Raw genomic sequence first — 19,193 nt, 5'->3', positions numbered from 1 at the left:
GTCTGACATTTTCTATTTCAAAATCTGTTTCATCCTTACTGATAAGTGGATATTTTATATCCAATGCAATTTAAAAACACATCTTTTGATTCAGTTAACAAAAAAAAAAAAGGTGTATTCCATTTAACTCAATGATTTGTTCAGGAAATCTTTTCGTAGATCACATTATTGTATCAGTAAATAATGACCTGCATGTTTTTTTGTTTTGTTTTTTTATAGGAACAAGTCATTAAATCATTCACTGAACCGAATCGCTCAAAAACAGTTGTTGTTCAGAGACACAAGTCTTATTCTGGATTATTATTGCTATTTATAGATCTATTATTACTCATGACCAAAAGAAAAGGTAAACGGGAATGATTTGATCTCTTAAAAGATCCATTCATGAACATTGATTCACTTCAGTGTAATGTCATTTCCTGTCCAACTTTTGGTTGAAACCTTTGTGAACATGCAAACTTTTAGCTTGTAGTCTAGATCCTCATGTATTAGACAAGTCTGAACATTTACTTTTTTGATCATGCCATACTGAAGCGATGCTATTATTGGTCCTTGCCTTTATCAGATTTTCACATGAAGACACACACACTCTTTACCTGTTGCGTCTCTCTGCTCTTCTGTCCCATTGGCTTGTTAGCTGCTGTGAACGGAGTGACATTGTCTGTTTCAGGTCTGCCATTGTAAAGCTAATTGTGGGGTGTGCGTGCGAGAGTGGAATCAGACCTGTTGTTTTAGCTGTCAGAGCGTCTATCATTTGCTGAAGTGCCGCATGAAGCTCAGAAAGGGGGAAGTGTCAGGTGTGTGTATGTGGTACGACAGGGAGACTGACATACTCTGCAGGAGTCTATCAGCATTGCTATTTCAGTTAATCAGCCCACAGGTATCAACTGTGTGTGAATGCATCCTTGAATCATTCCTGAGCTTTTCAAAACAGTTCAGAATACCCATGCGAGTATATTATTTCACTTCGAATGGCAATTGTAACTTCCATAAACAGAAAGCACAACTTTGTAGCAAGTAAAAGATATACCCTCAAGCTTTGTTTCCTGAATTATGTCTGTAAATGAAGTACTTATTACTTTTGGAAGGACAGAAATGCTGATTATGATCAAGTATATATATCAGGCAGTGAAAGTTATTACACTTCGTAGAAAAATTTCATTAAAAAAAAAAAAAAAACATTACCGGATGGATCATTTCAGATCAAGGACAACTATTAAGAAAGTAATTATGATTTAATGTGCTCTTACTGAGAGATTTGAATGGTGTTTACCTGCTGAGTAGTAGCAATCCGAACAGCCCCAAACCCCTAGCAGCTCAAACAATGGCCTCTTTTTACCGCTAAAGATCATAGATCCCTGAGAAAGAAATGTCTCTATGTAACTCTATCAGCATCTGGTCTACCACAGCCTCAGCCTGCCAGACACTACAGACTGGGAGAAAGGGAATTATTGTTACAGGATAGCATTGTTTGTCACTCTATCGTTTGGGTGCATTTCAAGATCGCATTTTGTGAGCTTTTGCTCATGCAAGTCACCTGTTTTGACAAAGTGTGCTCACACATAACATTCAAAAGTGCAGTAATGTTCAGTAGGTCAGTAAGATATATATATATATATTAGTTTATTTTTTCAAAAATGTATCCTATTAGTTAGCAAGAACACATTAAATTGATCAGTGATGGGGAAGACATTTGTAATGTTAAAAAAGATTACATAATAATAATAATAATTAGGGCTGTTTTCGACTAAGGATTTTCATAGTCGAATCTGATTCGTTAGATTTTGCCGTAGTCGACTGATAGTCGAATCTTTTTTTTTTCTTTTTTTTTTTTAGATAGCAGCTAGATTTTTTCCATTTCAAACAAAAGAGCTAAAAAACACATATATATCACACATATATCATAACATTTCATAAACATGAGGAGCAATATGAGAGAGAAATTTGGTGATGGTTGTTTAGGTACATTAAATCACGTAAAGCTTTTTCACGCCCATGAGAACCGCGTGGAGTCAACTCACAGCAGCTCTGCTGAAAATGTGAAGCAGAAATGCTTAATATCAGATAACGTCCATAATAATTGGACTCTGGGTTCGATTTTTTGACCATTTTCAGTGGTTATGAGGAGCAATATGAGAGGGAAATTTGGTAATCGTTGTTTAGGTACATTAAACAACGTAAAGCTTTTTAACGCACATGAGAACCGTGTGGAGTCAGCTTTTTAACGCACATGAGAACCGTGTGGAGTCAGCTTTTTAGCGCACATGAGAACCGTGTGGAGTCAACTCAAAGCCGCTCCGCAGCCCTGCTGAAAATGTGAAGCAGAAACGCTTAATATCAGATAACGTCCATAATAATTGGACTCTGGGTTAGATTTTTTTTTATCATTTTCAGTGGTTATGTGGAGCAACATGAGAGGGGAATTTGGTAATCATTGTTTAGGTACATTAAACCATGTAAAGCTTTTAACGCACATGAGAACCGTGTGGAGTCAACTCACAGCCGCTCCGCAGCCCTGCTGAAAATGTGAAGCAGATTTTTGAATACATTTTTATTTATTTACATTAGTAAGCTACAGGACATCGTCTTTCAAAACATGACCTGAAAAATAAAATAAAAATGGTACCCAGCCCTTCTGAAAATGCGAATGCGTCTCTGTCCCCAGCACATTTCAAACCAAACTGACGCCCATGTATTGGACTATGAGGTTCATAGTCGAATCAGACCTCTCCGAATCGAATCGTCGAATCCTCGACTATTAGAAGTCAGCCCTAATAATAATAATAATAATATTTTTTATTAATCTTTCTATTAATCCTCCTCCTCTCTCCCTCATTCTCTCTTTTGGTTTTAATGTGGTGCATCTTAAAAGTTCATTATATGTGGAACATAAAAACCATTGGTGCAACATAAACATAATGTTGGCTAATTCACCATATGCAGCCGTTATTAACCCTCTGGGGTCTGAGCTGTTTTTGGGGCCCTTGAGATGTTCTGACATGCCCTGACATTTGTGCTTTTTTCAGTTGCTTATAAACATATTAATGGCAAAGGTGTAAATTCACTCTATAAAGCACAAACAGGGCTACCATAATATGTGAGCCACGTGTATGTACATGTTTTCATTTTTGAGAGAATAATGTTTATGCATGGTTATTGAAAAAACTAAAAACTAAAATTTCTGAAATAAGGCCACAAAACACATAGTAAATATGTGTCAATAAGACTTTTGAATAATGGATGTCCTCGCCTAGTGTTTTTTCTTCAAAATCATGTGAAAATAGTCTTGCTTTATCGTTCACATAAAACAATACATTGATTTAAATTGATGTAAAACAGGTTTTGCTTGGAAAGCCAATATGCGAGGGGGCGTGAACGAGGAGTGGTTTACAACTTAGAACACCCACTCTGCATAATGACTGCATAATTAGCCATTCATTCAGGTGTGACACTGACTGAGCCACAATGCAAGGACAAAGGATATTTAGAAGAAGACTTATATTGATCATTTAAGATTTTGCTTACATCTATCTTGTAAATATGTTTTGCCATTTTATTAAAAAGGTTACAATTACAACAATATTACAATTTCAACAATATTTCAAGTGTACTCTTTCTTTGTAAAAAAAGAAAATGATTATAGGCCTACATTTTATCTATGTATTCATTACTTTCATATTTCGCCTGACTGTAACGTTGTTTTCATGAAATATTAGGGCATATTGTTAATTTGCAGTTTAATACGTTGCTTATACAAATAGCCTACATTTTATTTCAACATATTTCAGTCGATTTTTACTCATCTCAGTATAGCAATACAGTTTGCTGAAACATCATCATTCATTCACACACGCGATTTAAATTTAAACTGTCTTTGCCAGCTGTGGTAAACAGCGCGCATCTCTGCCGTTCATTCATTCATAAACAGAAACCCACGTGAAGAAATTCACGTGAGAAGGAAAAAAACTTACTAGTATTCCTCAGCTCGCTCCTCGATATACCCGCACTTCTGGGGGACATTTTCCATTATTATTCCTCACAGCTGCAAGACGGTGTAAACAAGTAATGATCTGAATATACTTGTGTTTTCTCGGGCTGATATGGGGGCGTTCACAGGTTTGCGCGGATTGCCTCAGTCATTTGCGTTTGAATAGCGTGCGCTCTCCGTGGGCGGAGTCACATTACATCTGAATTAGATGTAATTAGCTCGACTGGAATCGCTCTCTTTTAATACAGATTTCACAAGATGAGAATATTTGTTTTTTATATAAATTACTTCATAAAAAAGAAGAGAATTCAAGCTTCATGCCTGTGTGACTGTATGCCTGTTTGACTGAGTATTCGCTGAGTTATTGTTCATTTTCGGACGCGTTTCAGAATGGACTACACTGGCAGAGAGAAGGCAGAACTCGCTTCGTGTTTATTTTTCTTTATTTGGCAAAAAGCACAGCACTTTGTTTTTATTGTGAGTATACACAAAAATAATACACATTTAACAGAATCGATTGATGTATGAAACTTGTTTTGTAAAATCAAATTCAAAAGAGTATTTCGGGTCTCAATTCAACTCATAAGGAAAAAAGCGAGCAGATCACGCCGGCGTGATCTCCGACCTCTGAGGGTTAAGCTCCGTTCACACTGACATCGATGGGAAGGTGTGCAGAGACATTTCTAATAAAATATCTTAAAGTGATGGATCACATGAGCCACCTTTGGAAGTAACTGCATCATGTGGCAGCTCATTTGCATAAGGTGAAACATTTCTAAGCTTTGTCGAGTCACTTGACACACCTACATCACTGTCAGTTTGAATAGCCTTGACCCATACCACACATGGACACTATGTTTCCCTGAGTGTGTGTGTGTTTGTGGCCACTGTGCGTATGTGTATGAATAAGATAAAATAGAAAGAGTACAGAAATAATTTATTTCCCAGCTGGAAAAATGGGGCTGATGGAAAATAGGTTTGTCTCCTTTCTGCAGGTATTTGTTTCAGATAAATTACTTCATTTAAAAATTCCAGCGACGCCCCGTCTGTTTCTCCACCCTGCAGTGACTATAATGAGGAGCTGGAGTGAGAGAAAGAGCTGTATTAAATAATGAATGGCGGTATTGACGGCTGAAAATAATACACGGTGAAAGCGGTAATAGTGGAGGGTTTTTAAAAGATGTATGCAGAATAAAAAAATTAGTTTTCCTTGTTAGGGACTGCCACGTTTTTCCACTTAACCATACGGATTAAAGTCAACATGAAATGACATTCACAAATCATTTCAATTCTACAATGTGACGCTTTTCCGTTTGAAATAGTGAACAAGAAAATGTCGGAGCAAAGCTTGATTTTATCCATTAGAAATTGATTGAATTGTGAAAATTAAATTATCTTATAAAGCTATTCCCTTTAAAAAACTAGTAAAATACACCTGTTGATCGAAACTTGAAGGGAAAGTTCATCCAAAAATGGTGAATGGGGGGAAAAAATATCCAGTGCTACTCAGAGCCGCCAACAGGCCATGAGGCCTCCTTTCAGACTGAATACACTGAGAGAATAAAGCCTCTTTGATATAAGAGAGAGACCCGAAAGAGGGATAGAGTAGAAAATGGAGAAGAAACAGCATGTGGCCCAGAGGTCACATCTAACCTCAGATTAAACCAGGAACACCCAGTGGGAGAGGATGAGAGAGATGAGTATGGAGAGACAGGCAGAGGAATACTGTGGAAATTGATGCATGAGGTGGGTTTTGAGGGGCTGATGGGAATGAGTGAAGAGATGGCGAAATCATGAGTGACGTGAGGCGAGAGAGAGATGGAAATGGAAGCGAGAGAGCTGAAGAAGTGTGGGTGAGAGGAGGAAGCATGGGTGATAAAAGTAGAGAGGAAGAGGGGAAAGATAGAAGGATGAAAGGTCACACTCGTAGACACCCTGGAGAGAGAGTGAGAGGGGAGTCCTGTCTGTCACACAGGAGGAGAGCGGGGCCGTCCTGCAGACACCCGTCCCCTTTACTTGACTCCACACATAGACACGGCCAAAATAACCTCCGCTCTGCAGGGGAGTCTATTTTTCTTCTTAACATATGTGGCCACAATGTTATAAATGGATTAATGACACACTGTTTGTGTGTCAATAATAAATAAAGGAATAAATCTTTTAAAAATTGACTTTAAAACGCGTGCCATGTCTCGGGATGTAATTGCGTAAAAAAGTAATAACATATATTGTTTATATTATAAATTCTTGTCTTGTTTTCATTGGTTCTGTTTCTTTTCATGAGTCATGTTCTCATTGGTTGTCAAACTCAGTTCCTGGAGGGCTGATCAGCTAATCAAGTCCTTCAGGCTTATTTGAAAACTGCAGGTGTGTGTGTGTTGAAGCAGGGTTGGAACTAAACTCTGTAGGGCTGTGGCCCTCCAGGAACTGAGTTTGACACCTGTGGTTTATTGTCTTGTTATCAGTTCTGTCTTTTCATTGGTTCACGTTCTTTAGTTCTAACTTGTTATTGTCTTGTGTTTCCCCTTGTCCATATATTTAAGCCCTCATGTTTGCCATGTTTCCTGTCAAGTATTGTTTGCCTATTCTGCTGTTGGTAAGTCAAGTCAAGTCCACTTTTATGTTCTTTTTTTAAACAAATAATAGATATGGAAAGATAGGGAATAAAAATTGGAAATAGAATGGAATAGAATAGAAAAAGGTTCTACAATCAAGCAAAACAAAAATTCAGTCAAGTGTCAAAACTTTTACTGGTAGTCGATACATGCAAAATCACAGTTTGGATCTCCATTTTTAGGCCCCAATTTTAGGTTTTTGTATGCACAGTAGCGTCTCCTCCAGTAGTTCTGTGGAAAGACTGCAGAGACGAGAAATATGATGGACACGCTCGCAACATTTCCCCACCAGACTCCCGTGGGTAATATCTCCCTCTCTCTCTCTTTCTTTCCCATTGCGATGGGTTTTTAACAGTTAGAGCAGTGTGATCCCAGCTCTCCTCTCTGCGGGACTGCAGGGTAAAAGAGGTGACAGAGACTTTCGGCCTGCTAATATCACTTCCATCCTCCCTGCAGCCAGTGCAAGCCCTGCATATAAAACACACCTTCCTCAAGCAGAACGGGCACATTTTTACATTTCCAACACCGCTAAAAAATTCGAAGTTCATGCAAACCGAATGAGAGTTCAACACAATTACATAAAGGTTAACTGCATTATGAGCAGGGAAACAATGGCTTAAATTGTGTCCTTAAATTGTGTATTCATGTCCTACAGTGTGTTATGGAGCGTTAAATGAGAAAATGAATGTTAAAGTTTTTAAGCCAATTTAAGTTCAGACTATGTTGGTCTTGAGCTGTTGTGTTTAAAAGCTTTAAGCTTATTTGGAGGCCTGTTGTTGAAGAGTAAAGTTAATTTGGCTGGCGATGACATTGCCGCAATCAGTGTGTCAGAGCAGGTTTGTGCCGCACTGTTAGAGCCCTAGTAATTAAAATCCTGCCGCGGTACCGATCCGCTGATTGCAAAGAAGAAACCGGAGGGACAAACGGATCAGGAAATCTGATTAGGTGTCTCCTCCGCAGGGTTCTGCCTGTGAGCTCCCTGAGACACCGGGGCCCGGCTTTGTACACGCATGCACGCACACGTGTTTTGCGGATCAGAGCTTTTCAACAACCTCAATCTCATAACCCGGCAACCAAAACAAAGCCTTTCTCTCTTGTGAACATGGCGTCTTGCTGGGCACAACGTGTTTAGAGCGGAACAGGTCCATGTCTTGTTCACTCGTTAGTGGCAGAAATGCCATATCAGAAGGACCAGTTGCCTGGCTGCGGCGCTATACCTGATGATGAAGCCGTTTGATGTGTTCTTTTGCTAACCGAATCCATTCAGTCTTTGCACTTGTGCTTGTAGAAGTTGCGATTCTTTGGCACTGGCACTTTTATTTGCATGCTCAATCTGTGTGTTTTAAGCATCCAGTGCAGTAAAGGAATTATGCAAACAGACCCTCAAAATTTGTTTTCAGCTGTCAATAGTGCCCTATGCACTGAAATGGAAAAACTCTGAACCGTAAACTTAAGTTTTGCGCAGCTGTAGAGGGATTTATGTTGTTTGATTTTTATGCTCTATAGAAGCAGCTTAATCAATGTGACGATAAAAAGCTGTGTAAATTAAATGATATAAAAGCTATACCACACTTAGAAACCATTTTAGAAAGATGAATGTTTTGAATTTTTTTTTGAGAATGTGTTTATATAAAAAAAAAAGTGTGAATGTGTATTATGATTAAAAATCATATATAATTTTAGATATACACATTCTTCAACTTCAAGTTGTACAGCATTTCATGTTTTTATACACTGCCCAGCTGAAAAGAAAAAAAACTGTTTGGATTTAAAAAGGAAAATGCTTAAAGTCCAACTGAAATCAAAATTGACCCTATTTACTTTGTTAGCGCATATTACTAGTCTTGTGGTGAACAATTAATCCGTGCAAGTTAATACACAGAAAAAAATTGTTTGCCGTCGTAATCTTTAATCAAAGTCTGAAAAGTTACTTTCGGTCTGGAATGGCGTTCCTTCTCTGATGACGTAGGTTTGAGGACTTGGGTTGGGAAACGCTTAACCACTTCCCTCAAACCGTTAGTCTGTAATGAGCAGAGATGGAGAGGAGGAGCGCTAGAGTAAAACCCTGCCCTCTGTTCAATATTCCGTTTCACTGGGAAATACGTCACAACACTGGAGAAAAGTCGTTTGCAACTTCCGGTTCACACGGACTTTAAGAGTCTATGATTGGATCATTATTGCAGTGATTATTTTTCGAGCATGCTACTGTATATGTTTGGAAACAGTTCTTTTAAACCTAACTGATGCAGTGTAGCTTTTCATTTCTTGACCATGTAGGGTCATTTATTTCAACAAGAGGACAAGAGGTGTACAGTATACATTTTTGGTCAAGATCTTGTATTGAAAATGCAAGAGTCAAGCACTCTGTTAAGTCTACTCCAGCACATCCCAAAGACTTTCAATGGATTTCAATGAACACATATATTTTCCCTCATTTGCAAGCTAAATTAATAAATGTAAATGCACAAAATTTTTATATTTAATATAGCACTCCGCATGCACGAGTGAATTTGTCCCTAAATTTGTTTTCTGCAGTCTAGAGACCCTGACCACAAAAGTCTTTATTCCCCACTGAAATCATCTCATTTCTTTATTGCCTAATACTTAGTGATAACCATGACACCAGACAATGGTTTTTCAGGACGTGATCATCTTTAATTCCCCAGCTTAGCGTCAGCCCATTCAAGTTCATTTTGCAAACCCAGTCGCCTTCAGCTAAGTATTGATGTTGCAAAATGGGAATTTGCAGTTTTATTTCAGCATTGATTGACATTAAGAGACTTCCCAGTCCACCCACTCTCGCTGTTTACTACAGCACACTCCGACTCAGCCAATGGAGGCGTCGAAAACAAAGCAAACCTTTCGTTCCACTTTCCTTGTCTATAGCAGGCTGGAACACGTCAAGATCTCCCAGTGCGTTAAGAGTGCTGATGTGCAGGTTCTATCTCAAACTCTCTCAGGGGATTTGACTCAAAAAAAACAGAAAACAATCTCAACGTCTTGACACAGAGTCACTCACGGTAGCGAGGCCGATCTGCTTACAGATGTCGACACGTGCAGCTCTATTTTTGTTATAGTTGGGGTTTGAATGTCATAGATCAATATCTGTGCATCAGAGTGGCTCTTGCTTCTAAAGGAACTCTCGAGGGAGCGTCAGCACACTGCCTTAATCGTAGTGGCCTTCACCCAAACACTGCCTGGTGTCTGGTGTCCCACGAGTTTGTACTGTCAGCTCTGTTGAAGTTATTTGTAGTTTTCTTTTGTCACAGCACTTCAGTGACTCAGTGCCTCTTCTCAGCTTTGTTCTATATCAGTGTAGGCTCGTTCTGAGCTGTAATGTAATGGGCAACCAGAAGCATCCCGTGCTCCATGGCGAACAGACTTCTGCTCTCTGTGTGAGTGGTGTATTTGTGGCACCGCTGTTGCCCTCGCAAATGGAGTGTGGGCTATCTCACACTCATTTTAAAGGAAACAGAAGGAACACCTCCCAAGTGACTGCAGCTTGTGGAAGAAAAGCTCACTGAAAGATCACAAGACTTGCTATTGCCAAGGTTAAATTTAGGGTTTGTAAAGAGTTCTATTGCTTTTTTCCTCTGCAAAATGCTTAAGTTAACAGCTAGCTTTTGCAAGGGCTGCCTTGTGCCTGCCGGTGCAAAAGTAAAGCGTTCTCCTGAGATGGGGGCTTACATACTTATGCAAATTTTTCTGAAGTCAATGGAAAATGCTAGATAGAGAATAAAAATCTGAGTTTGAAAGGGCAGCCATCACTAGTCGGAGTGCACAGGAGTGCCGATTGAAAGGAGTTTGATTGAGTGGGGATTGTATGATGTGTTTATACTTTGCATTGAAATGTACCACAATGGAAAATATTTCCATTCAAATCAATAAATAAATGCTCCTGAATTTTTGTAGGCAGGCAGTTATATATATATATATATATATATATATATATACAGTGAGGAAAATAAGTATTTGAACACCCTGCTATTTTGCAAGTTCTCCCACTTAGAAATCATGGAGGGGTCTGAAATTGTCATTGTAGGTGCATGTCCACTGTGAGAGACATAATCTAAAAAAAATCCAGAAATCACAATGTATGATTTTTTAAGTATTTATTTGTGTGATACAGCTGCAAATAAGTATTTGAACACCTGAGAAAATCAATGTTAATATTTGGTACAGTAGCCTTTGTTTGCAATTACAGAGGTCAAACGTTTCCTGTAGTTTTTCACCAGGTGTGCACACACTGCAGGAGGGATTTTGGCCCACTCCTCCACACAGATCTTCTCTAGATCAGTCAGGTTTCTGGGCTGTCGCTGAGAAACACGGAGTTTTAGCTCCCTCCAAAGATTCTCTATTGGGTTTAGGTCTGGAGACTGGCTAGGCCACGCCAGAACCTTGATATGCTTCTTACAGAGCCACTCCTTGGTTATCCTGGCTGTGGGCTTCGGGTCATTGTCATGTTGGAAGACCCAGCCTCGACCCATCTTCAATGCTCTAACTGAGGGAAGGAGGTTGTTCCCCAAAATCTCGCAATACATGGCCCCGGTCATCCTCTCCTTAATACAGTGCAGTCGCCCTGTCCCATGTGCAGAAAAACACCCCCAAAGCATGATGCTACCACCCCCATGCTTCACAGTAGGGATGGTGTTCTTGGGATGGTACTCATCATTCTTCTTCCTCCAAACACGTTTAGTGGAATTATGACCAAAAAGTTCTATTTTGGTCTCATCTGACCACATGACTTTCTCCCATGATCATCCAAATGGTCATTTGCAAACTTAAGACGGGCCTTGACATGTTCTGGTTTAAGTAGGGGAACCTTCCGTGCCATGCATGATTTCAAACCATGACGTCTTAGTGTATTACCAACAGTAACCTTGGAAACGGTGGTCCCAGCTCTTTTCAGGTCATTGACCAGCTCCTCCCGTGTAGTTCTGGGCTGATTTCTCACCTTTCTTAGGATCATTGAGACCCCACGAGGTGAGATCTTGCATGGAGCCCCAGTCCGAGGGAGATTGACAGTCATGTTTAGCTTCTTCCATTTTCTAATTATTGCTCCAACAGTGGACCCTTTTTCACCAAGCTGCTTGGCAATTTCCCCGTAGCCCTTTCCAGCCTTGTGGAGGTGTACAATTTTGTCTCTAGTGTCTTTGGACAGCTCTTTGGTCTTGGCCATGTTAGTAGTTGGATTCTTACTGATTGTATGGGGTGGACAGGTGTCTTTATGCAGCTAACGACCTTAAACAGGTGCATCTAATTTAGGATAATAAATGGAGTGGAGGTGGACATTTTAAAGGCAGACTAACAGGTCTTTGAGGGTCAGAATTCTAGCTGATAGACAGGTGTTCAAATACTTATTTGCAGCTGTATCATACAAATAAATAGTTAAAAAATCATATATTGTGATTTCTGGATATTTTTTTTTAGATTATGTCTCTCACAGTGGACATGCACCTACGATGACAATTTCAGACCCCTCCATGATTTCCAAGTGGGAGAACTTGCAAAATAGCAGGGTGTTCAAATACTTATTTTCCTCACTGTATGTATATATATATATATATATATATATATATATATATATATATATATATATATATATATATATATATATATATATATATATATATATATATATATATATATATAGGCTATATATTAGTAGTATATAAAGAATATATAGCCTATATATATATATATATATATATATATATATATATATATATATATATATAGTTATAGTTATAGTTATTGTTTTATATATATATATATATATATAAAGTAAGGCTCTTCAGTGAATAAGACACAGTTTTGGGATACCACACCTAATAGTCTCCAACTGTTTTAGTGAATTCATCCCACAGTTTTTGAGAATATAGTCTACTACACCATCAGTCTTAATCTCTAGTCATATCACTGGCCTGATACCAGGGCTTAAGATGAAGTTGTTTTGAACCAGAGGAAATTGCCGTTTCCATGGATGCTGGGTAGAGTCCTGCCCACATTATGAAGCTGCAGAGCTCCTGTGGTTATGGCCTCCTTCATCACCTCTCCTTCTGTTTGCTGTTCGCTTGGCTGATCTTAACTAGCCTGCCATTCTCTACTACACTGCCCTATGACAGTGTGATGCTTTAACCTCTGATCTATATCAAGTGTTACAAATGAGCAATGCTGTGATATTAACTTCATCATCCTTTTTCATTCATATACTGAAAAAAAAAAATATATATAATACTAAAAGCACTTTTATCATGCATAATCGAGTGACCTTGATGTAAATTCGGAAAAATAGCTGTTAACCATCAATGTTCTTTGTAATTTAACCTTGACCACATTTAATCACTATCATTTATTTTGTAACCCCACATATTGTCTCACATGACTGGCCACTGTTTTTACAGTCCATGGCCACTAGGGGGATGTTTTGAGACACTGCAGTGGTTAGTGTGTACCTGAGATCCCACAGAGCACAATGCATGGAGCAGAAATGTGCAGGCTTACTTCTATCCAAAATTAAAGAGTTCTTATATTTTAAGACAGTCTGCAACAAATTGTAATGGTAATGCATTATAGAAGTTTAATTTTTTTTAAGTTTTTTTTGTACAAACACACAGAAAGTGTGAAATTGAGGGTGAGATAACAACAACTGTATAAATGGTGTCAGAGCCATGGCTTTGAACTGGAATTAAATCTAAATGATTGTGTGATTCACAGATTAGTGGTGTAATCCAATCAGGATTTAAAGAATATAATCCACTTTATTGATATTGAAATGAAAGGGAGAAAAGTATATTGTTTTGTTCAAGGCTTAGGAATTCAGCAGTTTATAATCATAAAATAAAATATTGCTAATACATTAAGAAAAACTGATGTACTTTAGGACTAATGGACTGCTGCTTGAGGGCCTCTAATAGTCCGGTGTCGCTCTGTTGTCTTGTGTATTTTATGTATATTAACATGTTGATTTAGCTTCTTCTTTTTTCTTTTTTTCTTACTCTATCTGTGATCAGATACTCTCCTATTATTCCTCCGTGCTAAAGCTAACAGACATGCTAATAGTCATCCCCTTGGGCTAATTTGTTTATCTACGGTTATGATAATGGCCATCCCTCCAGTGATCTGTCGGACCACTCCATGTATCTCTCTCGGGGCTCGACCGGGGCTTCGCAAGCCCTCCTACAGTTCATTCTTCCACTGTCCACACGCTGCCATCCCAAACACTGCAGCCCTTCCTGGCCGAAACCCAATCCCTGCCAAATTAACCAGCCCTCGATTGGAGAGATTAGATAACCTTCTTGCTGAATAAGGCTTTGCCTCGTGTGAAGGGTTTTTGCTTTCTTTCGCCCCTTTCCCTTCTGTTCTCTTCTTTTGTTCTAGCACTTTTTTCCTTTTTGTTTGTGACCCTCAGCATACAGTACAAGAAGCCCCAGAGAAAGTGAATGCAAAGCCAAAGGGAACACTTAAACTTTACAGAGACTCAGGGAGGGACTTTTTGAAGTGGTGCCACAAAATTATTTTATACGTCTCTTGTGGTAAGATGATCTTAGGTTGACAGGACTGGCGGCCTGATGGGAGTCCAGGCCATAAACACAGAGATAAAACGGTTTATTCAGATAGGAATGGACATGATACCTCCTAAACTGTTTAGTGTCAAAAAGGGAAGGGAAATAGCTCATTCATTCTTTCGTAATGGGTTATCAGGTGTATTGTAATGTGTAATAGCAGGTATAAAGACTTTAGTTCTCACAGGGCCCTTTAGTGACTGTGTTTGGTTGGAAGATGTAGTCTGGAGGGAGGCTAGGGTTATATCTAGACCAGAACAGAGTGTGAGTGCGCACTTTTGCGTCAGCAACAACAGATGTTCAGATATAGTCGTGAGACCTCCATCACTGCAGTCCAACTGTGTGAGAATGTTACAGCTCTCTGCTGAACCTGCAATTTATGGCACGTAACGTCGCCTACAGATGTCTAACAACTTAACAACTCTTTTCCCTTCCCCTCTGCTTTACTCTGGTTGTGTTCAAAATCACCATTCCTTACATTACTTCACTAATATAGTCGAGTGAATTCGAACCGAGTGAGTGAGTGCGCCGGAAGGACTGCCTCTTTTAAATAGTTTATGCTTGCTGTTAAATGATCATTTGAAACTTAGCAAACTGGCAGCTCCAGTAGTAATGAAAAGATTTACAGTATCTTGAACTCTGTCATGGAAACTAGCATGTATAACCTTAATTAACTATTAAATAATCAATTAAAATGGAATTTATACCTATATGATTTTATGCTGTAGCCACATTAGACCAGCGGTTTGGAAAGTGGATGGATGGATGATTCAGCTGCGGACACCATCTTCTGGTCAGACGTGGGAATTCATTCGATGCATGACTCTCACAGTGCATTATGGGTATTTTCTAGCCGTCGGGCGTACATCGGTTGTATACTTGTTATTCTGTTGCATTGTGGGATTTAATGAGTGCACTTGATAACGTCCACTTTGGTTTCGGACTCCACTACAAATAGCTGTCCCCTCAAATAGTGGTCTATATAAGGGTATGGGTGTGATTTTGGACACAGCCTCTGTCTCTTTCACATGTTACTAACGTATAAATGGTCGAGTAACACAGTGTCTTTATTCTCTCTCCTTTCAGATTCGGGTAGATGGTCCTACCTATGGTGCTTTGCAGTACGAAACCATCCAGGTGGTCGACAATGGGCCGATCCTGAGAGACATGGCTTTCTCTGCCGATCAGCACTTCGTGTATGTGATGTCAGAGTCACAGGTGAGTCACTGCTACCATTTGCCCAGAATGCATCAGGATTTACGCAGCACATGTAATCTGGGAAAGAGTGAGCGATAAAATTATGCCAGAATTTGTGGGTTTCACTTACTGTAATTACAGCCTGAGAGGTGCGCTTGGACAGCCAAAGAGAAGATAGGACATTTCATATTATAAAAAGTGACAGGTGATGGTTTAGTGGATTAAATTTTCACTCACTGTGTCAAAAATACACACACAATTTACACATTAGTATATGCCTGCTCAAAATGGCCCAATCGGTGTAATGGAGGAGATTTGGCTCTGTCCCTGATATCTTTAGCACTACTGAAGCTTGTAAATGTCGAAATTCAGAAAAACACTGCATGCACTTAGTGCTGTAAAAACATCCCAACTCAGATAACCTGTCATCAGGGCTTTTCTTGTGACATAAATAATGCTTTTCGAATTAGCCAATATAGCGTTTTATGCCACCTATGTCCAGGTCCTACACAGTCCTACACTTTTTATCATGTCTGCTGCATGAATCAAGATAACACTTAAATTGGTCTTAATGTGACAATTAGGTGTTTTAACCTTTGACCTCTGACCCCTAGATGAGGTGTTCTCCATTCTTTTATATTACCCCGAACACTCTTGTCTGCACTCATCACCTGGATTTAAGGCTTTCAGTTCTCTCTCTCTTACACACACACACATACTTACAAACGGTTAAAGAATCCCAATAGTTAGTTTGAATATCAAGGCAAATTCAAGCTGACATTTTTACCCACAAATCCTTTTACTTCAATACACTGCTTCTGTAATGTCACACTCTCGCCTGAAAGCGGATGGTCAGGCAATGTCACGATTTATAGCAATGGCAATAAATCTGAAATCTCATTCAGTAAAATCCACTTCACTAGCAGTGAGGGTCAGTGGACGACGGCATCCTGGGATTTGAGGCACAGCTCAGGTAGAGCTAGTCAATCACATTGGCTGGACACAACTTGTAAATTGCCTAGTCTGCAAAAGTTACTACTGGATAGTTTTAGAAATTGTGTTTGGACACACTGCCTGTTTACAGCTGAAGGTCACATTTACCTTTGCTCTGACTGGATTTCGCTCTTTAATTGGAATCCACGTGATCAGGATTTTTTAGTTCATGGCAAAATATTTCCCAATGCAGATTTTTGATACTGATTCAAGTTGATCACACAGATTTTACAAACTGACCAACAGAAAATGGGTAAACCCGAAAACTGTAAACGAGAAAGTGACTTCTGTGTGAGCTGTTCTTCACACATGGCTACACTATTGACAATAGACCTTTTTTGCTAAGTGACCTCACCTTGACTCTTACACAAGAACACAATATTTCCTACATCTTAATGATTTCAATTCAGATGTTAAACTAGAATCCAGGCAGTTTTGGTCACTCTCACCAACTTTAGCTATGCTGTAAACATAATTTAAGACAAGTTGAAAGTCTGGTTTAAAACTAGGCCATGATCATCTACTCAAGTCTTATGGGAAATGAAAGATGGTGTTTTCTTTGACGTGAATAAATACCAGAGCTGGACCTGTGGTGTTCTGCCAGTGAATAATCTCACCCTGTTGCAATTAGCCTATTAGCCCAGTTAGAGAGTTGTCGTCTGGTTTCTGTTTAGTCCCAAACATCAGGGGATCACATCTACTGGGGAATCATGCATATATTTAGAAGCTATTTAGTGAACATGCATTCTCTCATCCCACCTGTATATCTTTCCCCCCTCCAGCACACATGTACACACGTGCACACTGAAAGATTTTTTCTAGTTTGCTTTAAAATTTAATGATCTATGATGTAACACAATGCTTCATGCATCACTAGCACTAGCACTGCTGAATCTACAGCACTACAGCAAACCAAATTATATTTCACCTGAGTTGTTGAATGAATGTGAAATATAATAATGCCAAAATTGTGTTATACTCGTGGCTGGACATAAACAGTGTGAATCACAGAAAGACTCACGGGTTGTCTGTTTGAATAATTCTACTGAAACTTTCACTGAATTTTTCAGTGAACTGCTTTAATGCTTTGATAGTTTTTAATATATTTGCACAGATCTCACTCAGACTCATTTCTGTGTTTATACTTCCGTTTGTTTTGCTGTGAATAACAGAGACATGCCATTTTTCTGGCTTGCTTCTTTGTCTTAGTCTCTGTCTGTCTGTCTATCCCACTCTCACAGTTTGTCTCTAGCTCTGTGGTTGAGATCTCCGCATTAATATTTATGACTGATAACAAAATGCAGAAATTCTCATGACTGTTTTTGTGGTCGAGCCTAGTGCATCTGCTCTACTCTTGCGCGCGCGCGCGCACACACACACACACACACACACACACACACACACACACACACACACACACACACACACACACACACACACACACACACACACACACACACACACACACACACACACACACACACACACACACACACACAACCTTCACCACTTAAAACATTTAACCTTGTCTAGTCTACATTAAACTCTTTCACACATACACATACACTTTCACTGTATACTGTTTTTTTTTTCATTATTATTATTTTTTGTGTGTCTGTGTGTATTACATTTGTGAGGCGGTCCTGTGGTCTCTGTGTAATAGTAAAGCTTGGGGGCTGCTTGGATGTTCAGCATGATACACCTGTGACTGCTCTTTTTGTATTAAAAATGTTAAAGAAAAATAATAGGTTTAGTAAACTGGAACATGATTTTTTTCCCTGTATTTACTGCCTACATCCCAGATTTAGTGTATACTAGAACAATCATGAGCACACGCTGTCATATAAATTCCCAGCGGGAGAGCGGAGCAGGAAAAATAAGGACAGTAGGTCGATAATCTCCTGCTGGTCCAGCCTTAAAGACAGAGTGAAAGAGATAGATGGAGGGAATGTGAGGGATTAAGAGGCAGGGAATGATAGTGTTTGGGAGCTGAGATGGTCTGGGTTATCTGTGTGGTTAAGGCCGATTGGTTGAACAGAGCTCAAGTTTTGCCGGGTTCGAGAGCCCATAGTGCCCCTTACGGAGTCATTGCTGAGGTCAGCTGTGAGTACAGCACTGATCACGGTTCTCATGAAACCAGGCCTGTTGAGGTTATACTGTATGAGCCGTCTGATACATGAAGTCCACTACTGTAAAATGTTTTTATTTTAAGATCTTATGTTAAGTCATCTTTGACCCTGGCCCCTAATTCTATATGGCGGTCTTTATATGCCACAGTCAACAGTTAGTAATTTCAAATTTGGGTAATATAGTTTTTCACCAGGAATTATAATCCATTATTTACAAAGAAATCTCCACCAGTCATAGAATTGAAAGCACATAATGCCAAAATAACTCTTTAGCGCCCACCCACTCCCATGAAGCACTGCAAATGATGTAACGGCTTCTCCCTATACGCTCTCTAACTTCTTAAATATATTTGTATGTACAGTATGTATATTTTGCCAAAAAAAATTAAATGGTAGTTCTACAGTACATATAGTACATAATGAACATATTCTGGTTTGGGATGATTCATGGTTTATAATGCTTTAACAGAGACTTTATAAAAATATCTATGTCAAAAATACTTCCGAAACCAAGGCCACCGAATAAAAGTGGGCGGGCACTGTTGGATACTATTGAGGCTTCTGACGACATAATGAAAAAATTCAAAATTACTGACAAAAGTGGTGCATTAAGTACGGCACTTTCGAAAAAATGGTTGGAAATTATATTCTTTCAATTATAATCTTTGAACTAAAAAGAGACATAATTAATTAATGCAGAAAGGTG

General features: G+C 39.1%; 1 protein-coding gene across 1 annotated transcript in view; it reads left to right on the top strand.

Annotated features, from left to right (window-relative positions):
• The window catches only part of plxna4 (plexin A4), a 205,986-nt gene that overhangs the window by 102,128 nt on the left and 84,665 nt on the right, over window positions 1–19,193 (top strand). Inside the window, exon 4 of the mRNA XM_081363538.1 lies at window positions 15,255–15,386. Within this exon, the coding sequence (XP_081219664.1) occupies window positions 15,255–15,386 (132 nt within the window). The remainder of the gene's footprint in view (window positions 1–15,254; window positions 15,387–19,193) is intronic.

Source organism: Scardinius erythrophthalmus, assembly GCF_964197995.2.
Source record: "Scardinius erythrophthalmus genome assembly, chromosome: 4".
NCBI lineage: Eukaryota > Metazoa > Chordata > Actinopteri > Cypriniformes > Leuciscidae > Scardinius > Scardinius erythrophthalmus.
Note: the sequence above shows the minus strand (reverse complement) of the source record. Positions and strands in the feature narration are given on the sequence as shown.